The sequence below is a fragment of the Sminthopsis crassicaudata genome, chromosome 2 (genome assembly GCF_048593235.1).
Source record: "Sminthopsis crassicaudata isolate SCR6 chromosome 2, ASM4859323v1, whole genome shotgun sequence".
Taxonomy (NCBI): domain Eukaryota; kingdom Metazoa; phylum Chordata; class Mammalia; order Dasyuromorphia; family Dasyuridae; genus Sminthopsis; species Sminthopsis crassicaudata.
The window spans coordinates 32,091,526-32,109,342 of NC_133618.1; the positions used below are offsets into that span (position 1 = coordinate 32,091,526).

The 17,817-nt window shown below is 37.0% G+C and overlaps 1 protein-coding gene across 2 annotated transcripts in view; it reads left to right on the forward strand.

Moving 5' to 3' along the window:
* DNAH6 (dynein axonemal heavy chain 6) overlaps positions 1-17,817 on the forward strand; it is a 188,789-nt gene that overhangs the window by 70,237 nt on the left and 100,735 nt on the right. For both annotated transcript variants that reach the window (XM_074285606.1, XM_074285605.1), the window contains 9 exons: positions 446-553; positions 2,134-2,689; positions 4,884-5,006; positions 7,222-7,404; positions 9,421-9,564; positions 9,876-10,097; positions 12,664-12,811; positions 15,913-16,070; positions 17,481-17,612. In XM_074285606.1, coding sequence (XP_074141707.1) covers positions 446-553; positions 2,134-2,689; positions 4,884-5,006; positions 7,222-7,404; positions 9,421-9,564; positions 9,876-10,097; positions 12,664-12,811; positions 15,913-16,070; positions 17,481-17,612 — 1,774 coding nt within the window. The remainder of the gene's footprint in view (positions 1-445; positions 554-2,133; positions 2,690-4,883; positions 5,007-7,221; positions 7,405-9,420; positions 9,565-9,875; positions 10,098-12,663; positions 12,812-15,912; positions 16,071-17,480; positions 17,613-17,817) is intronic.

The window sequence follows — 17,817 nt, forward strand, 5'->3', positions numbered from 1 at the left end:
GATCATAGACATTTATCTAATATTTTAGAATTTGCAAATATACATATTATCTCACCTTATGACAACACAACAGATATGATCAATCATCTTTTACAGATGAAAAAACTGAGACTTAAGTGTCAGAAGTGGGGTCTGAATCCATATGTTCCTATTTGCTATGCATTCTGGGACTCTCAACCCCTAACCCCTGAAACTTCATGACAAAATACAGTGTTACTAACAATCACAATACAGTTACATATTTATAATTGTCTATACTTGATCATATCGGCACCTATATACTACTTCATTTAAGGAACAAACCCATTGCTCTCTGGAGCCATGTAAAAGAAAAATAAAACGATCAACTTTTACTCCCCGTGCTAATTTTCTACTCATATCTTCTTTAAGCTGAGATTTCAAAGAGTCCAGTAGCCCCATTTTTGACTTTCTGTCTTCTAAATAGGTCCCTCAAGAGAGAGAACCCAAACCTAAATGAAGATGTTGTGCTGATAAGAGCCTTGAGAGATTCCAATTTACCCAAATTTCTAACAGATGATGCCATTCTCTTCAGGTAATGTTATAAACAGTCATTTTCTTTTTTTAAAAAAATAATATAAAAATTATTGTTTTCTCTGTTGGTTGAGAATAAAATCCATATTGGATAGAAAATTGTCTTATATTTAGTCATTTTCGTGAAAATAGGATCACAAAATTCTCTTGTTTCTAAAGAGTATAATTTTGTCTATTCCAGAGACATGATCCATACCTGTACTTTGTCTGAGATAGGGAACTCCCAGGATAGAAACTCTCTCCATAAGCAAATTGCAACTGTTTTGCAATATGGCAGGTTTCCTGGGAGCACCGATTGGTTAGTGCCTCTTCCAAGGTCATCCAGACCAGGAAAGCAGGACTTCTCTACCCACTATCAGAAGATTTATTCTTTAATCTTTTTACCATCTCTCTTGGTGAGCGCATCAGCTTTCTTAGGTTCAACTATAATCCAAATGCAAATGACTCTCACTTCTAAATATCTAGCTCTAAATTTCTCTCCTTTTTTGGCTCATTATTAAAGCTTTTTATGTACAAAGCATATGCATGGGTAATTTTTCCAACATTGACCCTTGCATAACCTTTTATTCCCTATTTTCCCCTCTTTCTTCCCATCCCCTCCCCTAGCTGGCAGGGAGTCCAATACATGTTAAGTATGTTGAAATATATGTTATATCCAATATATGTATAGATATTTATACAGTTATCTCATTGCACAAGAAAAATCAGATCAAGAAAGAAAAAAAAAAGAAAAACTGAGAAAGAAAACAAACTGCAAGCAAACAACAACAGAGAGAGTGAGAATGCTTTGTTGTGTTCCACACTCTGTTCCTAGCCCTAAATTTCTCAAGTTTGAGTCCTATACCACTGAGTCACTGGTGGACATCTCCAATTGAGAGATGGAGGGTTACGTCAATGATAAAAAAAAGCCTTAGTTGCAGCAAGGGGCAACACTGAGAGGTTGGAGTTCTGTTCATTTTAATTTTTTAAAAAAGTTATTTATATCTTAAAGAGAGACTCTTGTCAGTTTCTTGTAGTATGTCCTAATTGGCAGTTTTTTAAAAAAATACAGACCTATATTTCCATGATGTGCTAACATGACGAAGGAACTCATCTCTCTCAGCATAATATCAGCATGTGCAAGGATGCTTTGTTTGACCCCAATATAGTAGAGCAGTCTCCTCTGACACTGGGATGTTACGCGTTCATCACTTAAGGAGACACTGGGAGGCAAAGATAAATATTGTCCCTCTCCCAAGGAGTTTACAATCTTGTTGAGAAAACAAAACTAATCCTTGAAACAATACCAAATAACATGATGCATTGTAAAGACCATATTGTGCTTATATTTTGCATTTCATAGCATTGTGTGTTTCAAAATAAGCACTTCAAGAGTTCAAGCAAAAAGAGACCAGTGAGGAAAAATATTATTTTCAACCATTTAAATGTTACAAATATGAAAATAGAATATAAAAAATAAGAAAAATATAGTTTTCAACCATTTGAATGTTACAAATATGAAAATAAAACAAAAAGAAAATAAGTACCCAAATACATAACCATGTTTTCTTATTGACTTAAATTTTTTGTTTTTCTTCCCAGTGGAATCATTTCTGATCTTTTCCCCGGAGTCCTCATTCCAGAACACGATTACGGTATTCTTCAGTCAACAATTATAGAAGTCATGACTAAACAAGACCTTCAGCCTGAGGCCTGTATGGTTCACAAAGTTATACAGTTCTATGAAACCATGCTCGTAAGACACGGCGTCATGCTTGTTGGGCCAACGGGAGGTGGAAAGACCACAGTTTACCAAATTCTCGCTGAAACCTTAGGGGTGTTACATGAAATGGGAGTCCAAAAGGCTTTTTATCAGCCAGTTAAGACATTTATTCTGAATCCAAAGTCCATTACAATGGGTGAACTGTATGGGGAAGTGAACAATTTAACTTTGGAGTGGAAAGATGGTTTGATGGCACTTAGTGTCCGAGCAGCAGTGAATGATACTTCAGAAGACCACAAATGGATCATCAGTGATGGGCCTGTGGATGCGCTTTGGATTGAAAACATGAACACCGTCCTGGATGACAATAAGATGCTTTGTTTGGCCAATAGTGAAAGAATTAAACTCACTCCTCAAATTCATATGATATTTGAGGTAAAGCATACGCATTGCATTACTTTAGGACTGATGATATTAATTAGTTTAGGATATAGTGTTTGGATTTCTATGATTCTGCTGATCTGTCCATTTTCTTCTATTCTTGAAACAACTTATTTGTTCTCTGTTGGTATTTAAAGTTCTGCATAACTTGGACCCTTTAACTTTTCCATTCCGATGTTTGACTTTCCACTGCTTGCTCTGTCATCCAGCTATAATGACCCTCTTGAAATTTTCAAACTTGACCCTCCATTTCCCACTTCCATGTCTTTATACTGGGCGGGTCACTTACTTTGAATACTCTGCTTTCTTATTTCAGTCTCCTAATTCCCTGGCTTCCTTCAAGATTTAGCTTAAATGCCACCTTCTGAAAAAGACCTTTCCCAGTCCATTCCACCACTGTTACTTTCCTTTTATGTTGCTGATATCATGTATATACTTTGGCTATCATCCATTGAACTGTGAGGTCCTTGAAGAAAGGGCTGTTTTTACTTCTTTAGCCCTAGCACTTAACATAGTACCTGGGACAGCAGATTAATTGAAAATTGAGTTGAGAACTGAGGAATTCTTGTTGACTTATTGGTTGAATATTAGCTGGACTGTTCTGTAGCAAGGGAAAGTGAATCCAAGTCACATTATGGTCCAAATGAAGAACCAGGGTCAGTTTTTATCAGAATTGGATCAGAAACCTACAGATCAGCATCTGGGGTGCAGCTGTTGTAGCCAGGAGACAAGAAGGTCAAGGATGCAGGTAGGATATTGGGTTACTGAGCTCGGATTAAGAACACAAGAGCTCAAGTCCAAAGGAGTAGAGAAATAGAAACAGGCCATCTATTTGGCTGCTGCACTTGGGACTTTTCTGACTTGCAGCTGAAATCTTCCCCATGTGTAGTCTACCCAGTAAAATGGAATCTCCTTAAGGGTAGGGATTATCTTATGCTTCTATTTGTACATGTTTGGCACATAGTTAGTACTCAATACCTGCCTTCTGCCTTCATTAATTCAATTATTTGAATACTAGGCTGTGGATACTCGAGGACATTTCCCCCTCCCCTAAGCCTAGGTTGGTTGCCTCAGCAGGGATAGTTAACAAGTAAACCTGGACTGTCTCATCATGCATGGCTGTATCCTCTGAGAGTCCAGATGGTATCGATGGTATCTTAGGACAGGAAGATAATTTCCAAACTATTTTTCACAACCCATGCAGAAGCAATAACCTCCTCAAAAGATAAACCCCTGTTGTGATTTTCTAGACTAGATGGCTTCTGAGGCCCCTTGCAGCTCAGATCCTATTATCTTACTAGGTAGCCAGCTCTGGAATGTGTCAGTGAGCGCCTCCCTGCCCAGGAAAGGACCAAGACCTTGTTCAGACCTCCTCACCTTTTCTTCTTAAATTTAAGTAAAATGGTCTGAGTTTAAAGGTCCGGGGAGAGGGTTGATGAGACCACAATATTCCAGAATGTGTTGTCCATGGTGCTTCCAGTAGAGCAGACCTAACATTATTTGCTTTGATTGGGATATTTCCCCAAATCTCAAGGGTGGAACTGGTCATCCAATTCCAGTACAAGTCATTTGCCTTTTCCGTTCTTGCCACAGATCATTTCTATGTCTGGTCTTTCTCATCTTGCCCTCCAACTTTGCATCCTGGTTTAATTTAAGCCTCCATCCCTAACCCTGCTTCTCTTTCATACATAGTATTGTATATGTGGCATGAAATACACAGGCCAAAGGGACCAAAATACATGATTTATCCAAGTGTATCTCTGTGAAATTGAGGCAAGATAGAACTTTTCTCTTTTTCTCCTCTATTCTTTGCTTGTGTTTTCCTTTTATATTCCATGACTCACCACTTTCTCTCTTCCTCTTCCCTCTTTTAAATCAATATCAGTTTGGGGCAGCTAGGGGGCGCAGTGGATAGAGCACCAGCCTTGAATTCAGGAGGACCCGAGTTCAAATCTGGTCTCAGACACTTAACCCTTCCTGGCTGTGTGACCCTGGGCAAGTCACTTAACCCCAGACACTTAACACTTCCTAGCTGTGTGACCCTGGGCAAGTCACTTAACCCCAGTCTCAAAAAAAAAAAAAAAAAGATAAATCAATATCAGTTCAGCCGCAGGCAAAAATATCAGACTATGAGGAAGCAGAAAATATCATAAATAGCTTTTACCGGGGTTTGTTTTTTCCATCTCAGGTACAAGATCTAAAGGTTGCCTCTCCTGCTACAGTCAGTCGCTGTGGAATGGTGTTTGTGGATCCTGAAGAATTAAAATGGATGCCATACGTCCTGACATGGAAGTCAAGCTTTGCTGACAAAGTAAGTTTCTGATATGACCATTTAGAATTGGTTATTGCAAAACCTTCAGCCTTATTGAAAATCGTAAGCATTTCAAAACATTTTAAAATAATCCTCCTCATCCTAAATAAATTTTTGGAAGCCTTCCAAAGTGCTACATCCTCCTGCTTTCTGGTTTTATAAGAAACAACTATATAATAAAGAATTCTCCCAAACACGATGAGGTGAGGTTAGTTCTTTTTCGTATGAGATGAACTCAGTCATTATTCTCATACAAAATAACTACCAAGAGGTTATACTGAAAGAGAGTCATTCCTCCCTTCTCTCTCTCTCTCTCTCTCTCTCTCTCTCTCTCTCTCTCTCTCTCTCTCTCTCTCTCTCACTTTTTCTTTTTCTCTCTCTCATTTTCTCTCACACTTTTTCTTTCTCTCTCTCTCACTTTCTCTGTCTCTCTGTCTCTCTCTCTTTCTCTCTCTCACTTTTTCTTTTTCTCTCTCTCATTTTCTCTCTCACACTTTTTCTTTCTCTCTCTCACTTTCTCTGTCTCTCTGTCTCTGTCTCTCTCTGTCTCTCTCTGTCTCTGTCTCTCTCTGTCTCTCTCTGTCTCTGTCTCTCTCTGTCTCTCTGTCTCTCCTCTCTCTCTCTCTCTCTCTCTCTCTCTCTCTCTCTTTCTCTCTCTCACTTTTTCTTTTTCTCTCTCTCATTTTCTCTCTCACACTTTTTCTTTCTCTCTCTCTCACTTTCTCTGTCTCTCTGTCTCTCTCTCTTTCTCTCTCTCACTTTTTCTTTTTCTCTCTCTCATTTTCTCTCTCACACTTTTTCTTTCTCTCTCTCACTTTCTCTGTCTCTCTGTCTCTGTCTCTCTCTCTCTCTCTGTCTCTGTCTCTCTCTGTCTCTCTCTGTCTCTGTCTCTCTCTGTCTCTCTGTCTCTCCTCTCTCTCTCTCTCTCTCTGTCTCTCTCTCTCTCTCTCTCTCTGTCTCTCTGTCTCTCTGTCTCTCTCTCTCTCTCTCTGTCTCTCTGTCTCTCTCTCTGTCTCTCTCTCTGTCTCTCTCTCTCTGTCTCTCTCTGTCTCTGTCTCTCTCTCTCTCTCTCTCTCTCTCTCTCTTCTCTCTCTCTCTCTGTCTCTCTCTCTGTCTCTCTCTCTCTTTGTCTCTCTCTCTCTCTCTCTCTCTCTCTCTCTCTCTCTCTCTCTCTCTCTCTCTCTCTCTCTCTCTCCCTCTCTCTCTCTCTCTCTCCCTCTCTCCCCGCTCTCCACAGTGAGGAATGTGTCTGGATGTGGTCCTCCTGGAGGGACTAGGAAAGTTAAGTGGCTTGTCTAAGACCATGCCAGTAGTAAAAAGGAACTGACTCCAGAGTCAAATGTTCTTCCCACCAGATCATGATAATAATTGCTAACATTTATTTATGTGCAAGGAGAGTTCAGAAAGCACTAACAGCTCTGGTGTGAGGGCTGTGAAACACTTTTCAGGGCTTCTCATGTACCTGTGTGTCCACCTGCCACCCAGCTTTCACCTGTGGCTCCAAGAAGCTGTAACACAATGTGACTTCTCAGTAAACTGTCTTGGCAGATAGACTAACCCAAGCTGAGAATAATCTATAGACTCTCATATTTGTTGATAACTTAAGGGGATGTCTACCCCAATAATGTGAAGACTTCTCCCAGCATAATGAGAGGATAAGAATAATTGATTCCAACAGCCTTGAAGGCAGCTGAAATAGGCTCTTGTGGAGTGCTTAGAGATTAGTCATATGTTGAAGATCCCAAGGTCATTCACTGCATCCCACGCCATTGCCAGTCATCCTGACTTTGATCCTGCCACTGGACCCCAGTGAGCCTTCAAGAGAGACTTTGTGCACCTCTGTCTCACTTAAGTCCAATTCACATACAAATCAAAACATCATCCATGATGTCCCTGGTCCTCTTTAGAAACAAAGGATGAACAATGAAATATGTGCAAGACTATTCAAAGCACATTACAATTATTATCTTCTTTAGTCTTCACAACAATTCAAGGAGGTACGTGGTATGATTATCCTCATTTTACAGATGAGGAAACTGAGACAGACATACATGTAGATGACATAACTAATAAGGGTCTGAGGATGGATTATAATTCAAATCTTCCTTTCAGACTCCACACACTTAGCTACTGCACCACCCAGGAGTAAATGTATGAAATGTATTATTACAGATATCTTTTAGCACTACTCAATTATTTTTCTTTTTCCTTTTAGCTCAGTGATGAAACATGGGAATATGTACTAAATCTCTTTCATCGTTATGTTGAGCCAGGCTTAAAGTTTGTCACTAGAAAGTGCATTCAAGCTATCCCTCAAGTGGATATCAGTAAAGTGATCACCCTCTGCTGTTTATTGGAGTCCCTCCTATTTGGGCAAGATGCACCTGACTTAGCTCTGGTATGAATGTTGTCTTTATCTCAGCAAAGTTGTAATAATCACTATATATTGGGGGGGGGAAGGTTTTCTATTACACAGGAAGATTTTGTATTCTTTCATGTACAAATATAAATGAGCAATAAGATGGCAACTTGGGTTTTATAGACTTCCAAGAGAAACATGATAATTTTTAAATAAGTATCAGTGCAAATTCTGAAAATGCCAATGTTTTCCAAGTTTTTTTTAATCCTCATTTTTTATCAAGTATCTCCTATGTAGACCATACCTTGAACATCTATCTTTTTAACTCTATAGGGTTGCACTAGATGTCAAACAAATCTCGCCTCATTCTAAAGTTCTGTAACCCAGAATTCTACTGGCTTTTATGTGGGTCCTTTATAAGGCAATATTATTTGCCCACGTGATCTGTTCTTACTATTAATGTTAATCTTCAGCTCATAGAAAATTACTGGTGCCTACAATCAAGCTAGGGTCTGAGGATAGATTTGGTGGCATTTCTATTGCTTATGACCTAAAAAAATGGGCCTCCCTCAAAAGTGGGGCTAAATCCCTATTTATTTAAACCAATGATAATCCCATACAGAGTAGTCACCCTACCAGGAAAAGCCAAAAACCTCTTGAGTGAAGTCAAATATGCAAAAAGAAATATACCAAAGATTAGACAATACTCAATAAGTATTTATTAAACACTTAACGATATATCAGACCTTGTACGAAGCACTGAGGATACAAAAAAGGCAAAAGCCAGTCCCTGCCCTCAAGGAACTTAAAATCTAATAGAAAAAACAATATGAAAAGAGCAATATACAAATAAGCAGCAATGTACAAACAAGCTATATACACGATAAATTGGAAATAATGTTTTAAAATGCTAAATTTTAAATTTAATACAAAAATCATCTCCGTATATAAAGTAGAATATAAAATGTATAATTTCTAAGTCAACAGAAAGTTACAGGGAAAAAAGAGAAAAAAAATCAGTGTGATTAAATCCACAACAAAAAATCATTTCCATATACAAAAGGAGAATATTAAAAATAGAATTTCTAAGTCAACAGAAAATTATAGGGGGAAAAGAGAAATGATCTGTGTGATTTAACACAAAAATCATTTCCATATACAAAGTAGAATATAAAAAGTCAATAGAAAGTTATAGGGAAAGAGGGAAAAGCTCAATGTGAGGGGCTTATAAGTACTACTCACTAACTAGAGAGTTTAGAGAAAAGTCAAACAAAGGAGCCTATGAGAAAAGGTCATCTTGAAATTTGAAAGACTTGGACCAAAAGGAAATTATATCTTTGTGATAATGGCTAAGAAAATGGGGTAGGAGCTAATTTCTAAAGTTTATGATCTCAACACCAATTCTCTAGTGACTTTTCTCCTTATCAAACACATAGCACAGCAAAAGGGAGGACAGGAGAGTTATGGGAAGAAGGAAGTGGACTGAGGTGGGGATGGTGAAAGTTCAGAATGAACCATACATCACAACACTCCTCCCTCAGGACTATAGGCAAGATTCATAATCTTTAAAGCAGAGAATAAAAATGGACTATTCCTATGAACTACGTCTAATTTAAGGTCACCATTAGAAGAGTCTCTAGAAACGATATGTGAATAACCATAGTTTTTTGGAAAGCTTAGTGAAGGACATAACTCAACACAGTTATACACAGGAGAGATGTTCAATAAATCTCTCATTTATAGCCAGGCTGAAGAAAACATTGACTGTTTATTGATCCAAACAAGGAATTCTCCCTTAGGAAAAATAAGTCAACTCTCAGCCATTTGAAAGTGTATCATTTCTATTTTAGCCCCTAATGTTCTATTGTGTCAAATGAACAAGATGTTTGAATAGAACATCAGATACATATTTATCATTTTAATATTGATGATTAGTAGAGACAATGTGGTATAATGGAGAGATTGCTGAATGGAGAGAGGGAGATTTCATCATTGTTGATTGATTTTCAAAGCTTACCTATGAATTGTCTTAACGGATTCCATTTGATCTTTTAGGAACAAGGAAAATTGCATAGTGTTCTTTGCCAGACTTTTGTATTCTGCTATTTGTGGGCTGTTGGTGGAAATCTGACTGAAATCTACTGGGATGCTTTTGACACTTATGTCAGACAGCAGTTTGAGGAGACTCCAGAGGCCAAGGTAAGGAAAGCTCCCAAGTCCATAAGAATGTGGTGCTTCTCATTGACCAGTATGGAACAAAAGATATTATGTCCTTATCCAACATACATAAATTTTTTCCTAGTTCATCTTAGTTGCATTAATTTTGTTTATGCAAAAAGCTTTTCAAGCTCATGTAAACAAAATCATCTAATGTATCTTTTTAGCTAGCTGTTTGGCTAAGAATTCATCTGCCTACACGAATTGGTCAAAAATTTATGATCTACTTCTCTCCCTATCTTTTATAGTAGTTATATGCTTCTTTAAGATTTAAGTTTATTGTTGTTCCTTAGCTTCCGAGTTCTGGTGACTTGTGGAGCATTCATATGGATTATGATACCAAACGCTTGGACCCTTGGGAACGAATTATCCCTCCTTTCAAGTACAGCCGAGATGTGCCATTTTTTGAAATGCTGGTTCCCACAACAGACACTGTACGCTATGGTTATCTAATGGAAAAACTGCTTGCTGTCAATCATCCTGTTCTACTGACTGGAATCACGGGGGTTGGCAAGGTAAGTGACCTTTATCTCTGAAAGTGCAGCAAGGCTATTTCCCCCAATGCCAGCACAATGTAAAGATAACCCAATCTGTTTCTAAGGATGTTTCGAAAGCTCAGTGGAAAGGGATTTTTAATATTTTACACTCCAGGGAACACCTGTAAACTTGATCATTTTTCCTATATGGTGAAGGTATAACCCAGGCTGCCTGAGTGACAGGGAAACCTGTTATGGGAAGCAGAAACTTCATATTGTTATTAATAAATAATACTGCTCTGAGAGGAAGGATGATGTAGTGGATAGAAAGCCTGCTTCCAAGCCAGTTGATCTGGGCTCCGACATATACTGAGCCTGGTTAAGTTACATAACTTATGCTGAGGTAGGTAGGGAGGGGACACAGTGGAGAAAATAGTGGACACAGAGTCAGGAAAACCTGAATTCAAATCCTGCCTCATATACACCACCTACAGGACTATGGACAAATCACTTCATCTCTCTCTGCTTCAGTGTCCTCATCTCTAAAATGGGAATAATTATAGCACCCCCTCGCAGGTTTCTTATTAAATGAAATTATATTTGTAAAGCACTTTGTATTGTACATGGTACATAGTAGATGCTATCTAATTGCTATAAATAATAATATTTATTAATAATAGAAGGCTAATTATATTATTAATATTTTTGTATTATTATAACAAGGAATGTTATTATTACTACATTAATGATAATTGTTAATAATAGATGTTTCTACAGCCTCTTTATAATTATTATTGGTTTTTATTAATATGATGAATAATATAAGACAGGAGGGGGGAGCTAGATGGTGCAGTGATTAGAACCTGGCCCTGAAAATGTTTGTGGCAGCTCTTTTCGTAGTGGCTAGAAACTGGAAGATGAATGCATGTCCATCAATTGGAGAATGGTTGGGTAAATTATGGTATATGAAGGTTATGGAATATTATTGCTCTGTAAGAAATGATGAGCAGGAGGAATACAGAGAGGTTTGGAGAGACTTACATCAACTGTTGCTGAGTGAAATGAGCAGAACCAGAAGATCTCTGTACACTTCAATGTTGTATGAGGATGTATTCTGAAGGAAGTGGAAATCTTCAATATAAAGAAGATCCATCTCACTTCCAGTTTATCAATGTTGGACAGAAACAACTACACCCAGAGAAGGAACACTGGGAAGTGAATGTAAACTGTTAGCACTACTGTCTATCTACCCAGGTTACTTATACCTTCGGAATCCAATACTTAATGTGCAACAAGAAAATTGGATTTACACACAAATATTGTATCTAGGTTATACTGTAACACATGTAAAATGTATGGGATTGCCTGTCATCAAGGGGAGGGAGGGGAAATTTAGAAAAATGTATACAAAGGATAATGTTATAAAAAATACTCATGCATATGTACTGTCAAAAAATTTTATAATTATAAAATTAATAAAAAAAAAAGTTAAAAAAAAAAAAAGAACCTAGCTCTGGAGTAGTTAGGAGTTCAAATCCAGCCTTAGAGACTTAACACTTACTAGTTGTGTGACTTAACTTTTTTTTTTTTTTTTTTTCTGCCTGGCCAAAAAAAATAGTAGAAGGAAGGTCATTTAACCTTTCACTGATCCAGGAAGTACGCTTTAAGTTATAATTAGGTTCTTCACTAGGAAATCCCTACTTTGATGAAATCATGGGTTTAAACCACACCAATAAAGTGAGAAGAATATTGAAAAAAAATTATTATTCATTAAAATCTATAGTCAAATTAATTTTCCAGCCTATGCAGGTAATCCAAGGATTGTAGTTCCAGAGCTATAAGCAATCTCTGGGGCTACGATATAAATCTTTAAAGCACAAGACTCATATTTTAAAAGATGTTTTTAAATGTCACAACTTTTCTTTTTAACCTCACAGGAGTATCATAGTCTTTTGTTCCTCCACTAAGAAATCCTAAGAGTTAAGAAGCCTTTCAACATAACCTATCCATAGTGCCTCAAATGTCTTAATGCTGTTTTAACACTTTAAAATGGCATCCAGATTTTTGGAATACTGATTTTTCTTTTATGTTACACTGTCTTACTCTGTACCATCTTACTTTTTTTAAGGGTTGGAGTGTATTTCTATTATATCCAACCAATTCTTGTCTCCTCTCTCATCCTTAAACACATCTTCCCTTTACTTTCATGTACTAGTAGTGCAATCTGACTTCAAAAATATATGTTTCAGTTGGCGCTATACAATTTTTTATCCCAATATGGCATGGGGGATAGAGAGCTGAAATTAGAGCTGGGAAGACCTAGCTTCATATCTTCCATCTATCATACACCAACTCTAGGATTTTGGACAAATCAATCAATCTTGTTGAGCCTCATTTTGGTGCATCTGTGAAATGGAGAGAGTGGGCTCCATGGGCAGTGTTCCCTTTTAGTTCTTAAGTCTTATACTCTTTTTTTTTTCAATGATCTCATTAGCTGATTATTTGATGAAATATGTGCCTTCTTTTAGTTGGTGGACAACTTTGTGATCTATTGTGCCAAATTTTTACAATCCATTCACACTCTCTTTTACTTTATCCTTTAAAGTCTGTTGTTGCCCGGGGATTACTGAACAGAATACAAGACCAGGCTGGGTATGTTCCTGTCTACCTCAACTTCTCTGCGCAAACATCATCGGCAAGAACACAAGAGATTATTGAATCAAAACTGGAAAAGAAAAGAAAAAACATTCTAGGTAAAAATAATGGAATGGATGGTATTTTCCCTCAAAATAAAATAATGATTAAATCATCAGATTATTAAAATAGATAATTTAGTAAATTAATAGTTGTATAATTTCTTATTTTCTTGTAAGAATGATGGTTAAAATTTAAATTTAAAATAAACTTTTCAAAGTTTCCAAAGTGCTTTTACCTGCATCATCTGAGCTTCATGAGAACTCGCTGAGGAAGACACTCTAGGTATTATTGTCCCCTGTTTTCAGATGAAAAAAAAAGTTATGTTCATGATCATTGATAATAGCTAGCATTTACATGATGCTTTATGGTTTCTCAAATAGCATATAATCATTGTCCCATTTTATATTCACAACAATCCTGGAAGACAGAGGCTATTATTATCCCCATTTTGCAGATGAAGAAATTGAGACAGTTTCTATTTGATAAATCCAGGGTCATACAGCCAGTATGTGACTGTTACAGGATGTGAATCCAGGCCTTCCTATGACAGGCCCGGTGCTCTAGCCTCTGTGCCATCTATTAAGTACCTTCTATGTGTTAGGCACTGGGCTAACAAAGGGAATACAAAGGTAGTCCCTGCCCTTGAGGAACTCTCAACTTTTAAAGGTCCCTCCCTGCCTTTACAGAGATTGTAGTCTAGTAACAGTATAAAATATGGTCACAGATAATTATAATACCCAGTATTAAGTGCAAAATGTATTTTATATTGTTGTTCAATCATTTCAATCATGTCCAACTATATGTAATACCATTAGAGTTACAAAACAAAATGTGGATTCTAAGGCAGAGGTGGGAGTGGGAGGTTTGTTTAGCACCTGGGAAGGCATCATGGAGGTGGAATATAAGTTGGATTCAAGGATAGGTATAAATCCAGCAGGAGAATGGGTGGAGGGTGTGCACTCCAGACCTATGAACAATGAAAGCAAAAGATCTGAGGTGGGAAATTTGAGGGAGAGTACAGCTGGAGCATAAATCTGTGAAGGGGAGTCATAGTGTAGGGAAAGCCTGAAAAAGAACCTGAGATCAGACTGAAAAAAGCCTCATGTGCTAGGCAGAGACATCCGGACTTTACTCAGAAGTAGCAAATGAGGTAACACAGAGGACGGGCTTTACTAACCTGACATTGATACAGAAATACTTCCTGCTATAATAATGTATTCTTCAAGGCAATTGGCAGCCACTTTGTAGCAATGACTTGACATGAGCAACCTCATGCCTTTATCTGCATCCTAAACGTTTAGACTTGGAGGAACCATTATTCATCTCAAAGACATCCGATTCAGAACCAAATTCTTCCATCTTCTCTTCTCCGTTAATTTTCCTTGTCTTGGCCAATGATCCTGCCATTGACCCCTCAGGTCTTAAATTTCAGTGTTAACTTTGATTCATTCCCCTCCTTTATCCCCTACATTTAAGAAGCCACCAAGTCATAACTATTCTTTATTAGAAAGTATCTCATTCACAGAGCACCTTCTTTTCCCATGACCACTGCTCCAGTTCAGACCCTCATCATTTCATACTTAAGGACTGAAGAGCCTGGATCCACAGAAGATAGTCTACTTAGAAATCTACATTTCCTAACTCTAAAATCTCCCTCTCATGTTTATTCTGTGAAGTTCTAGCAAAAAAATCTTCTTCCTAAGCATCATTTCCATCATGTTGACTAGTCAACAAACAGAGAGCCGCTGAAATTTAAGGAGTTTATAACCTAATGGGGGAGATGACATGGAAACAACTATGCAAAAAAATGCAAATAGAGGAGAAAGTGGGGGGAGCCTCAAAGGAAAACACTAAGATTGAATACAGGAAAAGGGTCTTGCACATCGTTCCTCTCCTCAAAAACTATAAAATCTCTCTTTTTTTACTTATCATATCAATTCAAAACTTCCCTATGAGCTTTCAAGGCCTTTAATGACACTGTCTCTTCATGTAATATAATGAAAGCTGAATATTTTACCAATGTAGCATCTCTGTCTCTCTGTGTTTGTCTGTCTAGCTATCATCTCTCCATAATTATATCATCTATCTACTTATCGTTTGTCTATATTTATTTATATAACTATTTTTCTATAAGATATTTATCTTATATATGATTATATAAAATATGACATAAGATTTATATCATCTATTTATATCTATAAGATATATCTATACATGTCATCCATTTATTTATCTTATTATATGTGTGTCTTGCTACTCATCAACATTCATCCATCCATTCATCTATCTTTATTTTATCTGCCTATCTATTTCAATATATGTTATCTATTTACCTACCTATCATGTATCTGTCTTTCTATCCATCCATCTGTTCACCCATCCATTTATCTATCATCTTTCTTATCTGTCCTCTATCTACCTATCATGCATCCATAATTTAACTATATATCTGTAATCTATAGCTATAGATGTTATCTATTTATCTAGCTGGCATGTATCTTCCTGTCTTTATTGCCTATCTATCAATATTTAATTTTTCCTTCACTTTTCCTTTTTTCTTTCTTTCTTCCTTCCTTCCTCCCTCCCTTCTTTTCTTTCTCCTTTTCTTCCTTCCTTCCTTTCCTTCCTTCCTTCCTTCCTTCCTCCTTCCTTCCTTCCTTTCTCCTTCCTTCCTTCCTTCCTTTCCTTCCTTCCTTCCTTCCTTTCTCCTTCCTTCCTTCCTTCCTTCCTTTCTTTCTTTCTTTCTTTCTTTCTTTCTTTCTTTCTTTCTTTCTTTCTTTCTTTCTTTCTTTCTTTCTTTCTTTCTTTCTTTCTTTCTTTCTTTCTTTCTTTCTTTCTTTCTTTCTTTCTTTCTTTCTTTCTTTCTTTCTTTCTTTCTTTCTTTCTTTCTTTCTTTCTTTCTTTCTTTCTTTCCTTCCTTCCTTCCTTCCATGGCCTTCTGGTCATAGGGAAAGACAATAGAATAGCAGACCAGAAGAGAATTTCTTCTCCTCTCTAAATATACCATGGTAGTTACTTTCTTTAGTTCTAAGGGCATGAAACTGACCATGTGATACCAGTTATGACTTCTAAAGAATCCACTGCAATGGAATCTTTAATTTGACTTCTTAAAACAAGCCTTCAATTCTAACATGCTTTCATTTTTCTTATTTTTTAGGAGCACCAGGAAACAAAAGAGTCATAATCTTTGTGGATGACTTGAATATGCCCAAGTTGGATACCTATGGTTCTCAACCTCCTATTGAATTACTCCGACAGTATATGGATTTTGGTGGATTCTATGACAGAGAGAAGCTCTTTTGGAAAGAAATACAGGTTAGTTAGACTTTAAACTATTCCATGAATAATAACTATTGTGTGTCATTTTAAATTAAGATGGCATACAAATTCCCTTCTGTTTATTAACAGCAATCATTAAGAATGAACAGGTTGGATTAGCCTGTTCTTATAAGGTGGAAGATTCATAAATCCTTAATAGTATAACCAGGAGGAAACACCAGGGACAGCTAGGTAGCACAATGGATAGAGCACCAGGCCTCAGATCAGGAAGAATCATTTTCCTGAATTCAAATCTGGCCTCTGATACTTCCTAGCTGTGTAACCCTGGGCAAGTCAGTTAACCCTGTTTGCTTGAATTTTTTTCATCTATAAAATAAGCTGGAGAAGGAAATGACAAATTATTCCAGTATCTCAAACTCCAAATAGGAAAATGAATTAGGAAAAATGAAAAGTCAGACAACTCAAAAAATGACCCTGTGTGTGTGTGTGTGTGTGTGTGTGTGTGTGTGTGTGTGTGGCTGTAGCACAATGATCTGAATATATCATTCATTCTGAGTACTTCATTCATTCATGTTTATTAAGTCATAGGAACTATTCTTAAGTAAATCACTCTGGGAACCCCCCAGAGGCCACTTTGCAGGATTACAGTCATCCCTAGCCTTTAAAGTTCACACCCATTATTTCATCCTTACAATAACTTTGGGAAGTAGTTTGAACAAATCTTATCTCCATTTTACAGCTAAGAAAGTTGTGGTCCAATTGCAAAATGGCAACTTAGCTAGGTCTAGAAGCTGAGTCCTATCATCCTTATTCCTGTCATTAATTGTATAAAAAGATCATAGTCTTCAGTAGAGTCTGAGAGGAAATCTTGTCAGGAAAGAAGGCAAGCAATGAATACTGAGTGAGCCATTAAGACTCTACAGTAGATTTTCTGCAAATTAGCCAACACAGATGCACTCAATTGCTATTCCAGATCAATGGATAGAGACTGGATCTGATGTTGAGAACTCCAAAGTAAAGAAAATCCCCCTACAAGTGAAAGTCAGGATCTCCCCTATAACTTGAGAGTGACCCAGAGCACTGAAAGTTTAAGTGATTGGTCCCATCATACAGCCAGAATTTTTCCCTGAGAAGGCACTTGAATCCAGGTCTTTCTAGCTTCAAAGTTGACTCTCCACTTTGCCTAAAACCTTCAAAATGTAGAAATCATTTTCATAAGTTGTTAGCTGTCCAGTTTACTAATAATAATATCTGATTGTGAATTTTTCCAATAAATTAGGTATACAATTCTCCTTTCCCACATATTTTAAGTTCAATAAAAACAAATTCTTACTCAGTTTATAAGATGAAAATTTGATTTATGACTGCTATATACTTCTAGGATTCTGAAGCCAAAATATAACGATTCATTTTCCTTTGAAGTGAATCATTTTGTTTTCTTACCAGGATGTAATAATCGCATCAGCATGCGCACCTCCAGGAGGTGGTCGCAATCCTGTTACCCCTCGTTTCATCAGACACTTCAGCATGTTGTGCCTTCCAACCCCTTCTGAACATATTTTAAAGCAAATTTTTCAGGTGAGCATTAACTTAATTAATTTAAATTAATTTCTTATGAATTCTTTTGATTAATTCTAGTTTATTAATTTTAAAAAAACGACTTGTATTTTATGTCATTTTACAATATCTGTTGTCATGAGATAGGGATTGGGTTTGAATTTTTATTGAAACTACCCATTGAGCAAATTCCCTGAGCCAATGCCCTCAGCATCTCTTGTCTCAT